General features: G+C 40.8%; 1 protein-coding gene across 10 annotated transcripts in view; it reads left to right on the top strand.

Moving 5' to 3' along the window:
* CASK (calcium/calmodulin dependent serine protein kinase) overlaps positions 1-18,841 on the top strand; it is a 247,868-nt gene that overhangs the window by 12,339 nt on the left and 216,688 nt on the right. For all 10 annotated transcript variants that reach the window (XM_075196392.1, XM_075196395.1, XM_075196398.1 and 7 more), the window contains exon 2: positions 17,429-17,541. In XM_075196392.1, the coding sequence (XP_075052493.1) occupies positions 17,429-17,541 (113 nt within the window). The remainder of the gene's footprint in view (positions 1-17,428; positions 17,542-18,841) is intronic.

An 18,841-nucleotide genomic window follows, 5' to 3' on the forward strand; every position in this document is an offset into this window, starting at 1 on the left:
ATTTGAAAAAAAGTTTTAGATAGAGATATATATATATATATATATTTATGTTTTCTATGGTTTTTTGGATGATCAGCTATCGTTATTGTATCTTATGTGCGGCCCAAACCAACCTGTCGTCTTCCAATGTGGCCCAGGGAAGCTAAAAGGTTGGACACCCCTGGTCTAGGTCATTAAGTCATGTGTTATTGGAAGTTGGCTTGGGAAATTTGAAAGCAGATTCCGAACAGGTATGCTTCATTTCTGGTAGGGTTGTGAGATTTTTAAAGCTCAAACTAGTAAAGGAATAATGGACCCATGGGTATTCAACCTACAGATATTGTCATTTTGAAACTTGCGCAACTGACATTATTTAAAAACTGTTTCCACAGTGTTGGTTGGAGTCCTGGAGGGCAAGGAAGTTTGTGGAGCACAGAAGTGTGCGATACGTTCATTGTATCGTATGAAAAAAAAAAATAAATACAAACTTTCTGATGTGGTTGCTGTGGTTCTAAAGCAAAAGTGTTTATTATTTGCAATTTAGATTACAGGGCAAAGTCTTGCATGCATACGAGGTCAGCACCGACAACAAATTTTTGTAAGAACACTGGTTTTCAAAGCAAGCCGTGAACAGTTTATACATGTTACAGCAGGGGTTGGCCAATTTTTTTTTTTTTTCTTTTTTTGAAATTGGTGGGCTGTCCAATCTAGTCAAGCCTGTGTGTAAATATATAAAATATATATATATATATATTTTTATATCATAGGTGGAAGGTGGTAAACTTCAACATGGGTCACATAGATGTCTTGGGATTTTAATTGACTGGTGGCCGTTTCTAAGTTCCAGATGGAGAATAATACAGCTGAGCAGCACCTGGCCCCCACAATTATCAATGCTATTTAAAATTGGTTAACAAAGCTGGACGGCAAAAGGTGCCACCTTAGGAAAATATATTTTTGTAGGTTATAGTATGGCTTTAATGTGTTGGTAATTGTGTAGCTTAAAGTTCTGTGAAAACCAGTCAGAGCAGTTGGGCAATTTGTTTATTTTTTGGGATGTCAAATTCTTTGTCCTGCTGTAAGGTATATCTTTAATTTAAAATGCGCCATTTCACTACTAAACAAAGTACCATGATTTTTATTTTGTGGCATATTTTGAAAATTTGTGCCCTGTGGAAATTAGCAATTGAGTTACGCTTCAGATGTATTTTTATTTGTTAACTCCTCAAATGTAATTTATTTTTTTGTTAAACTAAAGGCTTTCCCAGAAGAGAGAAATGTACTTAAAAAAAACCATTAATAGTGCAAGAGCTAATAAAGTAAAAAAGGGGGGAAAAAGAGTAAATTGTTAGTAAATTGTTAATGAACATACCATAAGTTTGCTTGCTAATGTTTTATCTGTTTGCTGATGCAGTTAATTTTATACACTTCAGGTTCCTTGTGAAAATTATAGAATAGCTCCTGAATATGTTGCACCATGTTGACGTTTGAAATCTCTATTCTTAGTGGAGTAAACAAATCTAATTGGATTTTGTTTTTCTTTCCAGCCAAGTAAACCACTAATGGACTATGATTTTTTATTTATGAAGATTGTACTTTTTAATGGTAGATTTGTGGTAAAAATAGTTTGAAGGTAAATTTATGATGTGCAATATGCGAGTGTTGCTCATTTAGCTACATAATACAGCTTTGTAGATTAGCAACTGGCAACAGTGAGCATGCTCAGGTTTGGGGTCAGTCAAAGGATGGGGGGGGTGAAGATATTGTGAGAGCAGGAGCCTGAGGCAGGTAATTATGTTAGTTAGAAAAATGATTAGTGTCGGGGAGGTTAGTACTGATCTAACACTTCTCCATAAATGTCAGACTAGCTCAGTTTGGAGATGTCCGATCAGGAGTAGCTTTATAGATGCAGCAAGATACTTCCACTGATATTCAGGGGAATGACAACATGCAAAAGTGTAGATCATCATCATCATGTATTTATATAGTGCCACTAGTTCCACAGCACTGTACACAGGATATTTTGTCACTCACATCAGTCCCTGCCCCATTGAAGCTTTTTTTTTTTTTTTTTAAGATCAAACTAGTCTAAATTCCCCAACACACACAGGCTAGGGTCAATTAAATTTGATAGCAAACAATTAAACCACTAGTATGTTTTTGGAGTGTGGGAGGAAACCCATGCAAACATGGTGAGAACATACAAACCCCACGCATATAAGTCCTTAGTTTGGTATTGAGGTTGTGACCTCAGTACTATGAGGCAGAGGTGCTAATCACCTGATGTGAACAATAGTCTGGTGAAGGGTAGACATGTGCTGGTGGAGGAGATCCAGATATTGGTAGGACTGCAAGGGTAGTCTCTTGTTGGAACAGAGTTAACAGTAGATGGGCAGTCTTAAGAAAAAATAAAAAATATTTCAAGGATTAAGAATTCTGCCATAACATTCAAGTTATATTGTCTGAAAAATCTGTGCCAATTGCTACTACACCTGAAGGACAGTTGGGGGGGGGGGGGGGGGGAGGGTGTTAATTAGTAGGTGAGAAAATTGTTGTAGGATAATGGTTTTTGAAGAACTGGGATGATTTTCTTTTGGTTACAGTAAGATGGGTTGCATCTCAAACCCATGGATGCAACGGTCTAGAGTGAAGATGGTTAGATAAAATCATAAAATATGTGCACTTACAATTTTAAAATCAGAATGCAGACTTTAGGCACTTTGGTCATCATCTCCTTTAAGTAGCTTGTCCCGCTCTCCTGGATGCAGGATATATGGAAGGCATCACCAGGGCATGCAATAAATTAAGTGGGGGGAAAAACACTGTATTGTAGATAAAAATCTAAATGCACTTGATTTTTGCAGATATAGAGCACTCTGGGAATTATGTTTGCACTGAAGAATATACGGGATAACGGGTGACATGTATCAAAGTATGCACCTTGCTACTGTCTTTGAAATGTAATACTTCCTCAAGCATCCGTCTGATGCTTGAAGGAGTAGTTTTGTACTTTAAAACTAGTCAAAGGGCGCATACACTGAATACAGGTCACCTGCTTATGTATTTTACTATCCAGATATGAACTGGGGAGTGACACAAACTAGTGGTTCTGGCAGAGGAAACAAATTTTTACTTTTATTTTTATGTTTTCAGAGAATCCTTAAAGGTCATACTGGAAAGTGTACCCTTAAATAAAAGAGATCAAATGGGAATTTTTAATAGTAAAGTGCAATGAAAAGTATTTGCTCCCTTTTATTTCCACTATTATTGCATATTTGTCACTATCCTCAGCATTTATTGATATAGTACCATCAATTCCGCAGCACTGTAGAGTGAACGTTTTTGTCATTTGCATCAGTCCTTTACTCCACACAGATAAGGCATTGGTCGGGAATTGAACTCGTTCCCAGCACTGAGAGGCAGAAGTGGTAACCACTGAGCCACCATGGTGCACAACTAAAATCTGTAGATAGCTTTTAGATCTCTAGACAGATTAGATAAGCGGATCCTGACTGAACAAAAAACATTTCATTTTATTCCCTCTCATGTAGTAGGTGGGGAAAAAAAAAATCAAAGAAATCAAACCTCAACTGTCACTGTGTAAGAAAAGATTGGCAGTGAGAGGTATAAACTGAAATTTTATTTTAAAAAACCCTGAATGAAAAATGCAGTAAGGTTTTAATCTTGTCTTATTCCCATGTTAAAAGCTGAAGACAGTCCTTCTCGGGCAGGTCCCCCTCCACCTACACCCTCAGTAGTACTCTTTTCATTCCTCTGTTCCCCTATAAAGTCCAGATTTTACTCAAATGAAATTAGTGAGAAAGATTGGCATGACCTGTTTAAAAATCCAAGTGGAGCTACAATAAATTAAGGACTAGTTTATTGTGACTGGATCACTCATAAATAACTTATGATATCAATTTATTTATGGGAAATAGCGCAGGGTGATGATTTATATAAATTGCCAATGCACTTATTTTTAATATTGTATATATTCAGAGATAGGAAATTGTTATTTCTGAGACCAGGGTAGAAACTGGTTTTTCCTGTTTTCACCTTACTAAAGGATATGCCTTATTTCTGATGTGTATATATATCTGATACAATAGGCCTTTGTGGATGGATGTCTTGTGTGTATTGGGATGTATTTAGTATGGAAGTGTCATTGTTTAGGATTTGTAAGGTTGCTAGTGGAATCCTCCAATTATGCGTATGTGCAAGGGAGTCTGATAGCAGGAAGTGCTAACGAAGTTTTGTGATAGTGTCATGCCTGCTCTGGCCAAAGGCCCAGCAGGGGGCTGTTACTGTGTGGCCTCTTGCCCAGAGTGAATTTCATAGAGAAGTGTAAATTATGTTAGCCTTGAAATGCATATAAATCTATATTTTGGGAAGCAGGGTACATCCTGATTCTAAAAATAGACAATTTCTGAACTGTATAAAAGATGAGCTGTGTGAGTATGTAATGTCAGTTGATATCAGAAGAACACCTGATCCCTGGGAGAGCAAATAAACCTCTTGCTTCAAAGACCTGCTTGGAAACATCTTTAATAAGAGGGCGTATTTGGGATAACAAGAGGAAACGGTGGCAAAGTAAGCCCAGCCGGTTCCCAGCAGCAATAGAGATGGTGGCATAGGTGGGTCCATCCTGTCACATTCATCTTTTCTCCTTTTTTTTTTCTTAGCCCTTTCTGTTAGGGAGGGGCTGCTACAATTGTGTTGGCCTAGGGTGGCCTGAACCCCGATGTGTGAACTAACCACCAATATTTGAAAACTTTCTGAAGCTTTCTTTTGTGCTTAACATTAACAATAATTGCACTCTTATGTATCTCCTGCGTTGCAGTACACAACCAAAGTTACTTTGCACTATTCCTCATTGTCATTTGGGTATTGCACAACTGAAGTTAATAATTTAAAAACAATATCAGGGATTTAACTGCCTTTGCCCATTTTTACGTATAACAGTTTTTCAAAATAAATCTGCAAGTAATTTACGTTTTAGAATTTCTTTGCATTCAGCATATCCTATACAGCATGGTACTTCCCACTTGGGGATCATGATAGCAGCTCCCTGTTGGCGAGAGCCAAACTATAGAACTAATTCCATGTATAAAATTTCCATGTATTACTTTCAATTAAATAGAAATTATGGGGGATATTCAATTGGCTGCCAGACATCCCCTCGTTGTCTGATTGCACCCATTTCTGGCCAATACGGTACAGAAATCTCTGGTCATTTTCCCTTGCATCTCAAAGGGATGCGAGGGAAAAATTAGCTGAGATTTTAGTAAAACCTCCAACTCAATGTGTCCCGACGGACTGTGCCGGAGCAACATTTTGGTTCCTTGCCGGCCATTCAAATACACCCCATGTGTCCAAAAATGCATGTCTTTAGTGAATCCTGTAACCAAGAATGTTTTCTATTATGTGGTCCTGTCCATGTATTTCTGTATCTACGTTAAGATGCGAAAACTCACCGCTGCAGGGGCCACGCAAAGTGCTGGTGAATGAGACGCATCCTCCAACAGTCAGCTGTTGGGTCAGGAGTCCTGGACGCTCATAGCTGAATCAAGATAATTGTAATGTATTAGGATTTCCTATATCAAAATATACACAATATCAAAAATAAGTGCATTGGCAATTATATAAATAAGCGCCCTGCGTTATATCCTTTAAATAAATTTATACCATAAGTTATTTATCAGTGATCCAGTCACACTATGAAATTGTTATTGTACTTCATGAGCTCAAATTGATCTACAACATTATTTGAATTATTTGTTGATATAGTACAGCTATTTCCACAGCCCTGTACAGTCCATACTTTACCATTCACGTCAGTCCATGCCCCATTGAAGTTTTATAATCTAAATTCCCTAACACATGCGCGTGCACAGGATAAATTTGTCAAAGGCCAATTAACCCACCAGTATGTTTCTTGACGTGTAGGAGGAAACGAGAGCAGCTGGAGGAAAACGCACGCAAACACAGGGATGATGCTTACAAACGCCGCATAGATAATTCCAGCGCTGTGACGCATGAATGCTAACCACTGTGCTGTCCAATGTGCTTTATAGTTTACTTGTCACCCATGTGCAGTGGAGGCCACCATTTGGTGATCACATGAGCCTTTGTGCCTCACTTCTCTAATATCACTAGTTCCAACGGAAATTATGGGCTTTATACTGGTTCAGCCCTCAAAATAGCTGACTCTACTGTATTGCTGTTAATGGGTACACTATTTAGTCTTATTTTAACCCCTATTTCTAGTGACTCTTAATGTAAACTGTAGTTTGTATTTGAAGAAAAATCAGCACCCAGAAAATAGGTCTGAATGTTGCCCATGCATGTAACAGCTATATTTTACATTAATTGGAAAGTAATATTTGCTATACTTATGTCTTATTGTGATGCATTTTACATTTCTTCTTAAACGCCATCTGTTTTTCATGATTTGAATGGCTATTACATGAACTTAAATATGCTTTCTGAATAATTCGGTCTCGCTACAATGAACGTAACAGCCAGTTTAAAATTGTACATTTTAGAATTTTACATTTATTAAAAACACTTGCTGGAGAAAATCTTATATTCTGGATGCATTTATAAGTAAATATAACTGTTTATAATGAACCAATGCTCCAAGCCTTATCAATCAATTAATTTTATTTTACAACCATTATTATTGACCCTATTCAGCTTAGTGTAGACATATAACAAGTTGAGAATGTTCCTGCTGCTTTTTAAAGATGAAGACTACTGACAGCAGTTTAGACTCTAACTGCACATTAACAAATAAACAGGCAATAATAATAATGTCTTTAAAGTAAAATTCTTCTCTTCTTGTGAAGTGAGTTTATTATTTTATTCTTCTGGTGTGTACATGCAAAAAATACAAAACAGTGTGATATATATATATATATTAAAATAAATAAACCAAAACCGACATGAGATAAAAAAAAAAGGATATTTCTCCCACTGAAAAAAATATCACCAGTAGGTGAAATAGATTTAAGATTCCTTCCACTGAAAACAATGAATTGCACAAGATAAAAAAAAAATCCATTCAGGCGAATAAATGATCCCTGTGTGTATGTGCGCAAGATGAGTCTTGCACAGTAGTCACAATGCACCTGAATATATATGGCAGTCTGTGTTGGTTACAACTCTTGTAATCTACTACAACCAAAATTATATGTTGGAGTCTTATACCAAAACCAGCAAGGGGCATATTACATAACACTCCCCTCATAGAACAATGTGTGTATATGAGACATACTTTTTATAGAAATAGATATATCTGGTAATAAAGATATGTTTTTATATATCTAAAACACACAAAAACATGAAAATCAGCAATCTTCAAGAGCAGGATGCAGTCCCTTCAGGGTATGTGCTTACCCTGGGTATAAAGATGTTATAGCATGTAGAAAACACGTCAACTTCTGCAGATAGGATTTTTTACAACCAGAGTTGGAGACTGCTTCCTCTGCTCACACGTCAGCTCTGAAGACAAACGTAATGAAGATGTCCGAAGATGAGCGTCAGCTCTGCAGTCCAGAAAGGAGGTAGATAACTGGAAAGTAACAGGAAGCCACTTCAATCACCAGGAGGTAACACAAAGAACAGGCACTGAAGATAGAGGAGGTGCCTTTTAAACTTGCCGCCAGTGAGAAGGACCAATCAGCAGGGAGCATGAGAATTGGAGTCATCGCCGGGTCTGCGCATGCGCAGACCCGAATCCAAGATGGCGGCGCCCAGTGGGGAGCGGAGCGCCGATGAGAGGTGAGTTTTGCCGGGTGTCAGGTGCGCTGCCTGAACACCCGGCGCGTGATAGTACCCCCCCCCCCCCTTTAAAGACGGGCACTGCACGTCTACTGCAAGGTTTCAGAGGAAACTTCTTGTGGAATTTATCCAGCAGGTAGGGAGCGTGGATGTCGGAGGCACGAACCCAAGAGCGCTCTTCGGGGCCGAAGCCCTTCCAATCAACGAGGTATTTCACGCCGCCTTTACAATTTTTCGAGTCCAAGATTTGTTTGAGTTCGAACGCCTCCTCTTGATGGACTCCAGGAGTGGTGGAAGGAGCTACCGAAGTAAATCGATTAATCTTCAGAGGTTTTAATAAAGACACATGGAAAGAGTTAACAATACGAAGTGATGCTGGTAATCGTAATTTAAAGCAGACTGGGTTAATAACTTCAGAGATGCTGTATGGGCCAATAAATCGCGGAGCCAATTTCATGCAGGGAACTCTGAGGCGTATATTCTTGGTGGAGAGCCACACTCTATCACCAACCTTGAAGATGGGAACAAATCGTCGTTTTTTATCCGCGGCCAGTTTGTAGCGTGTAGAAGTTTTCTTAAGGCAAAACCTTACTTGTCTCCAAATGGTGAGGAATTTGTTATATAGAGAATTTGCTGCAGGCACCTAAGTGGGTGGGAGCGACACAAATTCAGGAAGGGACGGATGATGTCCATAGACCACTAAGAAAGGAGATTTAGAAGAGGACACGTGGAAGGCATTATTGTGGGCAAACTCCGCCCATAGTAGAAGATCAACCCAGTTGTTCTGGTTGGCAGAAGAGAACATCCTGAGGTAAGTCTCCAGATCCTGGTTCACCCTTTCGGTCTGTCCATTGGATTGAGGATGATATCCAGATGATAAAATCAGTTTGATACCCAATAATTTGCAGAGAGCTCTCCAAAACTTTGAAACGAATTGGACACCTCGATCAGAAACTATGTTGAGCGGACAACCATGTAGGCGAAATATCTCCTTAACAAAGTGGACCGCCAGGACTGGAGAGAACGGAAGACCCGGAAGTGCCGTGAAATGGGCCATTTTAGAAAATCGATCCACTACCACCCATATAACAGTACAATTTTTACTAGGTGGGAGATCTGTAATAAAATCCATGCTTATATAGGTCCATGGTTCACGAGGTATGGGTAATGGAAGTAATAAGCCCGCAGGAGACTGATGTGTGGATTTGTTCTGAGAACAAACGTTACAGGAGGAGACAAAGTCCTTAACGTCCGTATGAAGACTGGGCCACCAATAGTTCCTGGAGATTAATTCAATGGTTTTGCGAAGACGGTGGAGTGATAATGTTTCAGCAGCTTGTGGCGAAGACTAGGAGAGACAAAACTTTTCCCAGGTGGAGGTTTAGCGGATTTGAGCTGAGTTGCAAAGACTAGGCATTTAGGGTCTAAAATGGGGTGAACAGAATCCTCCTCTGTGCCTTCATGAGTGGAAAATGCACGAGAAAGGGCATCGGCTCTTTTATTCTTAATGCCAGGTTTGAAAGTAATGCGAAGTTCGAAGCGAGAAAAGAATAATGACCAGCGTGCTTGTCTGGGATTCAAGCACTGAGCGGTTTGAAGGTAGAGTAAGTTTTTGTGGTCTGTGAAGATAGTCACTGGATGCAGGGCTCCCTCGAGAAGATATCGCCAGTCAGCTAGTGCCGCTTTGATTGCCAATAACTCTTTATCTCCTATGGTGTAATTTTTCTCAGCCGGGAGGAATTTTCTAGAAAAAAAAACACACGGATGGAATTGGGCCAGAGGAGATTTCTGTGAGAGAACTGCCCCGATGCCCACATTGGAGGCGTCAATCTCTAGAAAGAACGGAGGGGAGACGTCCGGTTGTTTAATAGGTGCAGAGACAAAAGCTTGTTTCAAGAAGTCAAAGGCCTCGAGAGGAGCTGAAGACCACGATTTAGGGTTGGAACTTTTTCGAGTTAGAGCCACAATAGGTGCCACGATGGTAGAGTAGCCCTGGATAAAGCGCCTATAGTAGTTGGCGAATCCGAGGAATCGCTGAATAGGTTTCAGCCCAAGGGGAAGAGGCCATTCTAAAATTGCTTTGACTTTGTCTGGGTCCATTTGTAGCCCGGATCCAGATACGATGTATCCCAGGAATGGCATCTGAGGGAGCTCGAAGACACACTTCTCCAGTTTGCAAAAGAGTCGATGGTGTCGTAATCTGGAAAGAAACTCCTTCACATGCCTACGGTGCGAAGTGATGTCAGGAGAGAACACCAAGATATCATCTAGATATACCACGACACAGAGATATAGTAAATCTCTAAATATCTCATTGATAAAACTCTGAAAGACGGCGGGGGCGTTGCACAGACCAAAGGGCATTACCAGATATTCGTAATGCCCATCGCGGGTATTAAAAGCAGTCTTCCATTCGTCTCCTGCTCTGATCCTGATGAGATTATATGCGCCCCGTAGATCGAGTTTGGTGAAGATCCTCGCTCCTTTGATCCGATCAAACAGTTTGGTGATAAGCGGAATGGGGTATCGGTTTTTAACCGTAATTGAGTTTAAACCACGGTAATCGATGCAAGGTCTTAACGATCCATCCTTTTTTTTTTTTTTTTTTTTAACAAAGAAAAACCCCACTCCCGCAGGTGATGAGGAGGGTCTGATAAAGCCTCGGGATAGGTTCTCTTTAACATATTCAGACATGGAAGAGGTCTCTGGTATGGAGAGGGGGTACACTCGGCCCCGAGGAGGTATTTTACCCGGCTGCAGTTCGATAGGACAGTCCCATGAGCGATGGGGTGGCAGATGCTCCGAGCGGACTTTGTCAAATACGTCTAAAAAGGAGTGATACTGTTTGGGCAGAACGGTGACCTTGGTATTGGAGCAAGTGGAAATGGAGCCAAGGGGTTGGACTCGCGTCAAACATTTCAGGAGACAAGTAGGACCCCAGGACAGAATCTGCGAGGTAGACCAGTCAAGTTGAGGAGTGCTGCTGGAGCCATGGTAGACCTAGGATGACGGGGGTAGTGGTAGCTGGTAGCACGTGGAAGGTAATCACTTCACGATGTAAGGCTCCTACTTAGAGGATGATGGGTTCAGTCCGGGTTTTCACTGTACCATTGGCTATACGGGAGCCGCCGATGGCCGTAATAGAGACAGGAATTTCCAGCGGTACAGTTGGTATAGAAACCTGCGAAATTAAAGAAAAAGAGATAAAATTTCCGGCTGCTCCAGAGTCCAACAGCAGAAGTGTAAACGGGACTACGCGGACCGTGAAGGGTAATAGGAAAGGAGCAGACATTAGAAATTCCAAATGAGGGAGAGGTTTTAGAAAGCCCTAATCTGACCTCTCCGGAGCAGGTTGGGGTCTGGCATTTCCCGACCTCTTGGGACAGACATTCAATAGATGATCCGGGTCCGCACAGTAAAGGCACAACTTATTCCTTAGTCTTCTGTCACGTTCTTCTGGAGTTAATCGAGAGCGCCCAATTTGCATGGGTTCCTCCATTGTCACCGGGTGGGTGAAGCGAGGCGCGAGTCTGGTGGTGCTGCGCCGGGAGGAGTCCTTCTCTGAAGATCGTTCGCGGAAATGTAGATCCAAGCGATTGCATAGCGAGATCATGGCATCTAACGTAGTGGGGAGTTCTTGAGAAGCTAAAGCGTCCTTGATCTTGTCAGACAGACCCTGCCAGAACGTTGCTACCAAGGCTTCGTTGTTCCAGCGTAATTCTGATGACAACGTTTAAAACCGAATAACATACTGAGCCACAGAGTGGGAACCTTGGCGCAGGCGGAGAATGCTAGACGCTGCTGAGGTCACCCTTCCTGGTTCGTCAAAAATTCAGCGAAAAGCGGCAATGAAGGCAGCACTGTCGGCCAGGATTGGGTCATCAAGTTCCCAGAGAGGTGAGGCCCAGGCTAAGGCTTGACCAGAAAGTAAGGATATTAGGTATGCCACCTTAGAGCGCTGGGTTGGGAAATTCTGTGGTTGGAGTTCAAATTGTATAGAACACTGGTTCAAGAAACCCCGGCAGGTTGCAGGATATCAATCGAATTTAGAAGGAGTTGGAATCCGAAGAGATGAATTGGAAGCAGGTGTCGGCGGACTAGCCGCTTGAACCGGTGGAGTTGCTTGCAGTGAGTCAAAGCGGGCCGCCAGACTTTGGAAGCCCTGTAATAGCTGTCATTGGATCACATCTTGTTGCTCTACACGGTTGAGCAAGTGCTGAAGCATGTCCTTAGCAGATGGTTCCACGATAGATTCCGACGTATTAATGACAATGTTTTTTGGCCTGTTCTTACTGTCACGGTTCTTACGAGGAGACTCGGTAGATGTAGCGAAACCAGGAGATTCGAACAGTTTTTGGCACTACTCCAACAGGGCGCGGAGTCTAACGAGGAGACGGTGTTCACCAGCAACCGCCGCAAGCGGTATGGGCTTAGCGGCATCACCTCGCAGGTCGCGGTCCCTACTAGAGTACTGTACGGAAGTCCCTGGGAAGACTACAGGCAGGAGTACCGTAGGAAGGATGATCGATACACTAATGGTAATGAAGATAATGCAGATCGGTGTAACTCTGTAAACCACTGTGTGGTGTAAAGTTCAGGAGAATGAGCGTCGGCTCTAAAGACAAAATGTAGTAAAGATGTCCGAAGATGAGCGTCAGCTCTGCAGGCCACTATGTGGCGGAGAGTTCCGTAGAGTGAGCGTCAGCTCTGCAGACCACTATGTGGTAAAAGTTCAGGAGGATGAGCGTCAGCTCTGAAGACAAACGTAATGAAGATGTCCGAAGATGAGCATCAGCTCTGCAGTCCAGAAAGGAGGTAGATAACTGGAAAGTAACAGGAAGCCACTTCAATCACCAGGAGGTAACACAAAGAACAGGCACTGAAGATAGAGGAGGTGCCTTTTAAACTTGCCGCCAGTGAGAAGGACCAATCAGCAGGGAGCATGAGAATTGGAGTCGTCGCCGGGTCTGCGAATCCAAGATGGCAGCGCCCAGCGGGGAGCGGAGCGCCGATGAGAGGTGAGTTTTGCCGGGTGTCAGGTGCGCTGCCTGAACACCCGGCGCGTGATGGGTACATTTTCCGTTCACAGCAGCAATTTGACACAGCAGACATATGGTGGCAAACGACCTGCTGAGTTGACAGGTCTCACTAGATCACTAACTTTACTAGCCAATTTAAAAACATGTTGTAAATTCACGTAATTTCTTAGGTCATGTGCAAAGTTCGACAAATGCAACAGTTCTGGATAATCAGACCAGGCTATACCCTCACCCGGTGGCAAGGTAGGTTCCTCTGCACAGTCACCAGCCATTGCAGTTATCCAGTCTCTAGTCTGGACAACCAATGATACCTCCACAATGGCTTGACCTCTTTCCCCCATCTCTTTATCTGGCATAGCATTGATGAAGCTTGTCCTTCAAGGATGGACCTTTGGCCAAGTATCAACGGGTAAGGTAACTTAGTGGTGTGACTGGATGGGCTTACTTAGTTATCTGGTCTGTAGGGGGAAGAGGGAAGGAGGGATGTTCTTCCTGCACAGTTTATCTGGGTTTCCTTCTCATTGACTATAACCGACTGTTACTGCCCATTTACTGGTGTCACCTTGCCACCAGACATTCGCTGACTTAGAAGGCCAACTGCGCAATAGTTTTAGGAGAATTTCGCTGCTTCTTCTAGACTCCTTTGCAGCATCCAGAAAGACTGGTACCTGGGATAGCTGCTGTAATGCCTCTTTGCTGTGGGATGGCTGGTACTTCCTGACCACTTACTATGGATTAGGGCTGCTAGGTAGCGGGCAGAGCGTTGATGCAGACAGCGGGTTCAAAACAGGACAGCTGGGGAATGGATTCGAGTGTGAGCTTTTATCTGATGGTCACAGGATACCGCAGGAAATGGGTGTCAGGCAGAATATTCAAGCAGTGATGATTTATTGCTCAAGAGTCCTGACAAGGACTTTTACACACCAGTTTGTGGTACTGCTGATCATCCAGAAGTGTACAGATGTCATGATACTTTACATGGTCAAACAGTCCTCCTTTTTGTACATGTTGTTGGGGGTAGCCCAGCCCTCTTATAGGACCAAGCATTGAAACTTTTAATATCACATTAAATTATTTATCATTAAGATATAATCTAATCTTGCATCTGACACAATTTATCTTCCACATCAGCTTGATTTCCTCAGATTTGCTGTCTACACTGTTAGGAGGTTTCCTGTCTCTCTAACAAGACATGCGAACAGGTAACGACATACTGTCGGGCATTCAGGGCAAAGCAGCTGTTGGTCACTTCTGAGATGAAAAGACAACTTAATTTAGGATTTTCTTTCTTAAACACATTTCCTCCACCATGGCTACTGCATCAGTACTGATATAAATTGCCGCACGGCAACAAAGAGTACCAATCACAAACTGCTCCTCATTGATGGCGACCTTAATTATCTATGTGCACCTGCCAATGACCATGCTTCCAAATTCACTTCCAAATTTGTCTCCGTCCACCCTGTCTGTTGTCTGTTGTTGCTGGGAACCAGCTGGGCTTACTTTGCCACCGTCCAGTTTTGTTATTCCGAATACGCCCCTCCTGCCGCTGTAAGAGGAGCATGTTGCCACCACTGGGTTCTTTTATGGCGCCCAGAAGCACATTTCTTCGAAGTAACTGTTGCTGCTAGTGTACTTCCGTGCTGGTACCCTGGACCGCTTACGATGGGTCAGGGTGCTGTGGATGGATCCCTCTGGCCTATCGCACTGGCTACAGCTGCTGGGTAGCGGCAGAGCGGTGGTACTGGAGAGATTGGTCCAACCTCAAACAGCTGGAGGACGGATTAGATTTAGGGTCTAGTCTGTAGGTCACAGGATTACAGCAATATTGAAGAAGTTGTCAAGCAGGGTCTTGAAGCAGTGATGTTTATTGCTCAGGTGTCCTGACGAGGTCAGTTCCACTGATTAAAGGTATCGGTGGTCAGGTCAGATGGAACATCAGAATGATACATTTCAATGTACAAGACAGTGCTTTTTATACTGATTTGGACACAGGCTGATTTTTAGAATCAGGATGCAATGTGTTTACACAAACGTGTATTTACATGCATTGCAAAGCCAACAATATTTACACTTCTCTATGAAATTCTTAAAACCTTGCTAGATTTCCTGTGTCTAAAAACAAGATGCAGAATATCACAGCAAGTCAAAAGGTCTAATTCACATGAATACTTTCTTCAGATAGACGCAGAATACACATTCCCAAAGAAAGGTACACACCCCAAACAAGTAATTTCCCCACATCACGATACACAGACTTTCTAAACAAGGGCTCATGGTATCTGATATATACATCAGAAATAAGGCATTTCCTTTAGCAAGGTTAAAACAGAAATAACAAATTTTCTACCCTGGTCTCAGAAATAACGATTTCCTATATCAAAATATACACAGTATCAAAAGTAAGTGCATTGGCAATTATATAAATAAGTGCCCTGCTTTATTTCCTTTAAATAAATGTAAACCATAAGTTATTTATGAGTGATCCAGTCACAGCACAACAAGGCAGCTTGCCCAAATTGTGAACGCACCTCAGTTGAGGAAGCTTTATTTCCTTACTACTCTACTCTTTCCCCTTGGAATCTGATATAGGAGTATCCCTTGTAGAAGAGATATGGGGCAAAATCTATACGGCCTCTAAATCAGGCATGCCAAATGCAAAACCCCATTTGGGCCAAATAATCAAGGTCTTAGATTGTGTGGCACGCAAGGAAAAGAGGCTCATGCAATTTTGTAAGGTTTGTTAAGTTAAAACAAAAAAGTTTTAATTTTTTTTTCTTCCTGATGCTTGACTGTGCCCTCCATCCTGCTTTTGCTCGCCTTCACTTACCTTTCTATTGCCTTTTTTTCTTTTCCCCTGTTTTTATCTTGTGGCTCTTCTTTGTGCACTCCTCTCCGCACTGAATGCTGGGCATAACCTCAAGCCCGACCTTTGCAAAGGTAGGAGGGCAACTGGTGCCGCCGTGTCGGAGAAATGGTGTGTGTGCGTGCGTGTGGGTTTTTTTTTTTTTCTTTTTTGAAGGCCCCAAAAAATATGCATTTGGGCCGTGAGTCTACTCTGAATTCTTAGCTTGGCTGTGTAAGAAAACTGTCATTTCTTATTAGGCTGTGCTTAGTCCTGAAATGCCTCCATGAAATCTATCCACACACACACCCAATCCATGCTGAAGAGAATGTGGCTAGGAAGGCAGCTTTGTTCATGTCTGGTGGTCCAAACCTCAGTAACAGCCGGGAACGGATTAGATTTTGGGTCTTATCTGTAGGCCACAGGAATAGAAGTTTGCATGCAGGTCTTTGAAGCAAGTGATGTTTATTTGATCACACTGGTTGAAGGTACCAGGAGCAGGTCAGATGAAGCAAGAAGAACAATTTTCAATACAAGACAGTGCTTTTTATACTGATTTGGACACAGGCTATTTTTAGAATCGGGATGCAATCTGTTTACCCAAACATGGATTTACATGCAATGCAAAGCTAACAATATTTACACTTCTTTGTTGTGTGCTAAAACTTGATACTTGCATTATCTGAGATCCAGTAACGCCAGACAGCCAGGCAGCAGCCCCCTGCTTGGCATACAGACTACACAGGTTTTTGTCACTTCAAATAAAGACTTAACATTTCCTGCTATCAGCAAACAGACTTCCTCTAGCAAAGATACAAACCCAAACTGAAACTTGCGTACAAAACACATCCCAAATGTAACATAAGTGCATTTCAAATTATACATTGGTACATGCACCTCTGATTGAAATACATTTCTACAATAAATTATTTCTACATGATCCATCCACAAATAAGTTTTATATATAAGTGATGCAGTCATAAGGAGTTAATTTAATAACTCAATAGTTCCAAAAGGCTTAGGTTGGGATTAATGATAGAGAATGTAAATATTATGAGTTTAAACTGTTTAACACAAACTACCATGGTCAAATGCAGATAATTTTTTTTGCTTTTGATCTTTTTTTGACATATGTGGTTTTTCGGTGTTCCCTCATTTTATAGCACTATAGCTTTGTTTTTCTTCTGGTACCTTGATAAACTTAACTTAAAATTTGAGGTTTGACATACATACAACATGCATACAACAATTGTATCTGGTATGAAGTGTTTTTTTGGTAATTAACTTTACACAATGTAATTGGGTGTCTTAGGTTGATTTCATTTTTTGCTTGATTTGGAAAGCTTACATTGTAAATTAATATTGAAAATGTTGTTCTTAATAAGTTTTTATCTAATTTGAGACACATATGTTTTAACCGGTTACTAAATGGAATTATTGTAATCAAGAAAATTTACTGAAATGGATTTTATAGTGTGTTTGTATGTGTGTGTGTGTGTGTATATGTGTATGTATGTATATATATATATGTATGTATGTATATATATATATGTATGTATGTGTATATATATATATATATATATATATATATATATATATATATATATATATATATATATATATATATATATATATATATATATTTATATATTTTACATTTTTCACAGTTCCATTGATGTTTGTGTATATAAAGTTTCCATGTAATATTTCCTTTACTGAGCAAGGTGTATTTCACAGGATGTTAATCCAGTTTTTTTTTTTTGTTTTTTTTCCCTTTCTGAAGGGGTCCATTCAGCGTTGTCCGAAGATGCATCAACAGAGAGACTGGCCAGCAGTTTGCTGTGAAAATTGTTGACGTTGCAAAGTTTACATCAAGCCCAGGATTAAGCACAGAAGGTGATGTCAATAAACATATTTAATTTTCCTATGACTGAATTCAGTCTTTAATTGTATCTAATAGCCACATGTTTTCATGGTCTCTGCATTGAGCACATTTACAGATGGATCCTATTTATTTGAGACGCATGGTATGGTGTGGCACATTGGCATGGAGAAAATGTCCCACATAAGGCCAGCTCAGCAGTGTGTATATGTAAATGTGGTGCACAGGCTGGTGCTGTTTGTCTCAAAATAAGTGCTCTGTATGTCAGTCTGTTATTGGTTGAACGTCCTGTTCCTTGTTCAGATGGTTAAGAAAAATATTATTTGTCTGGTCGCTTGTAGCATTTAACAGGTTGGGAGACGTGGCACTGAGTCACATAGGAAGCTTTCAAGTCATCCCCGGATCTTCTCAGATTGTCACACCCTTATTGTTTACATAGCTACACTATGGTAGAAAGAGATACTTTTTACTTAATAAAACTTGCTAGCTTGTTCAATTTTAAAGCAAACTTTGTCAGTTCAGACACTTTAAATAAACATTATTTAAATGTTGGTGGGTACATATGATGGGTGGCCAAATACTGGCGTAGCAATCTCTTGTATGGTGCTGTGCCACCAGGGATGGGACTATTGCAGTTGCATTGTCAAGGAATGATTTTTATATATAGGTGAGTGTCTGCAGTACTTTTGATTTTCCTTACTAATCGTACACTTTCTAAAATGTCAAAGTCTTGACTACAACATGGCAATCAAACTGTATGGTACAAGTTAATTTTTTTTGGGTTGATGGTCAAGTTTGCATCACTTTGCAAATTGAAGATTCTAAACGTGAACGATTTTGTTAAGTTGACAGTATAAATACTGTACATTAATAGCAATCTTAGACAGGAAATGTATCTATGAAACTCTGCCAGCATACTTTATAGTGGAACCATTACCTATAAATGAAACTGGTAGTTATGCAACATTACATTTACTTTATTTACAGTTTTAGAGTTTCTCCTATTCACATTTATTTTTACAAGCCTGCATTTATGTTCAGGGATATGAGGCATATATAATATACATTGTATTGCAACACTACCTTTATTATTTTATTAAGTACCAACATATTACGTAGTATTGTACATTAAGGTGATCATAATACAAATAACATTCAATTAACCGGAAACAGAAGGTAAAATGGTCCTTTCCAAATGAGCTTACAGTCCACATGAGTTGTAGGGAAGAATTAATCCATATGGTAGTGGAATAAAAAAATGTATCTTGTAGGGAGATATGTGGCTACTTTAAGTCAGAATATTTAATGTATTGA

The sequence above is a fragment of the Mixophyes fleayi genome, chromosome 2 (genome assembly GCF_038048845.1).
Source record: "Mixophyes fleayi isolate aMixFle1 chromosome 2, aMixFle1.hap1, whole genome shotgun sequence".
Taxonomy (NCBI): domain Eukaryota; kingdom Metazoa; phylum Chordata; class Amphibia; order Anura; family Limnodynastidae; genus Mixophyes; species Mixophyes fleayi.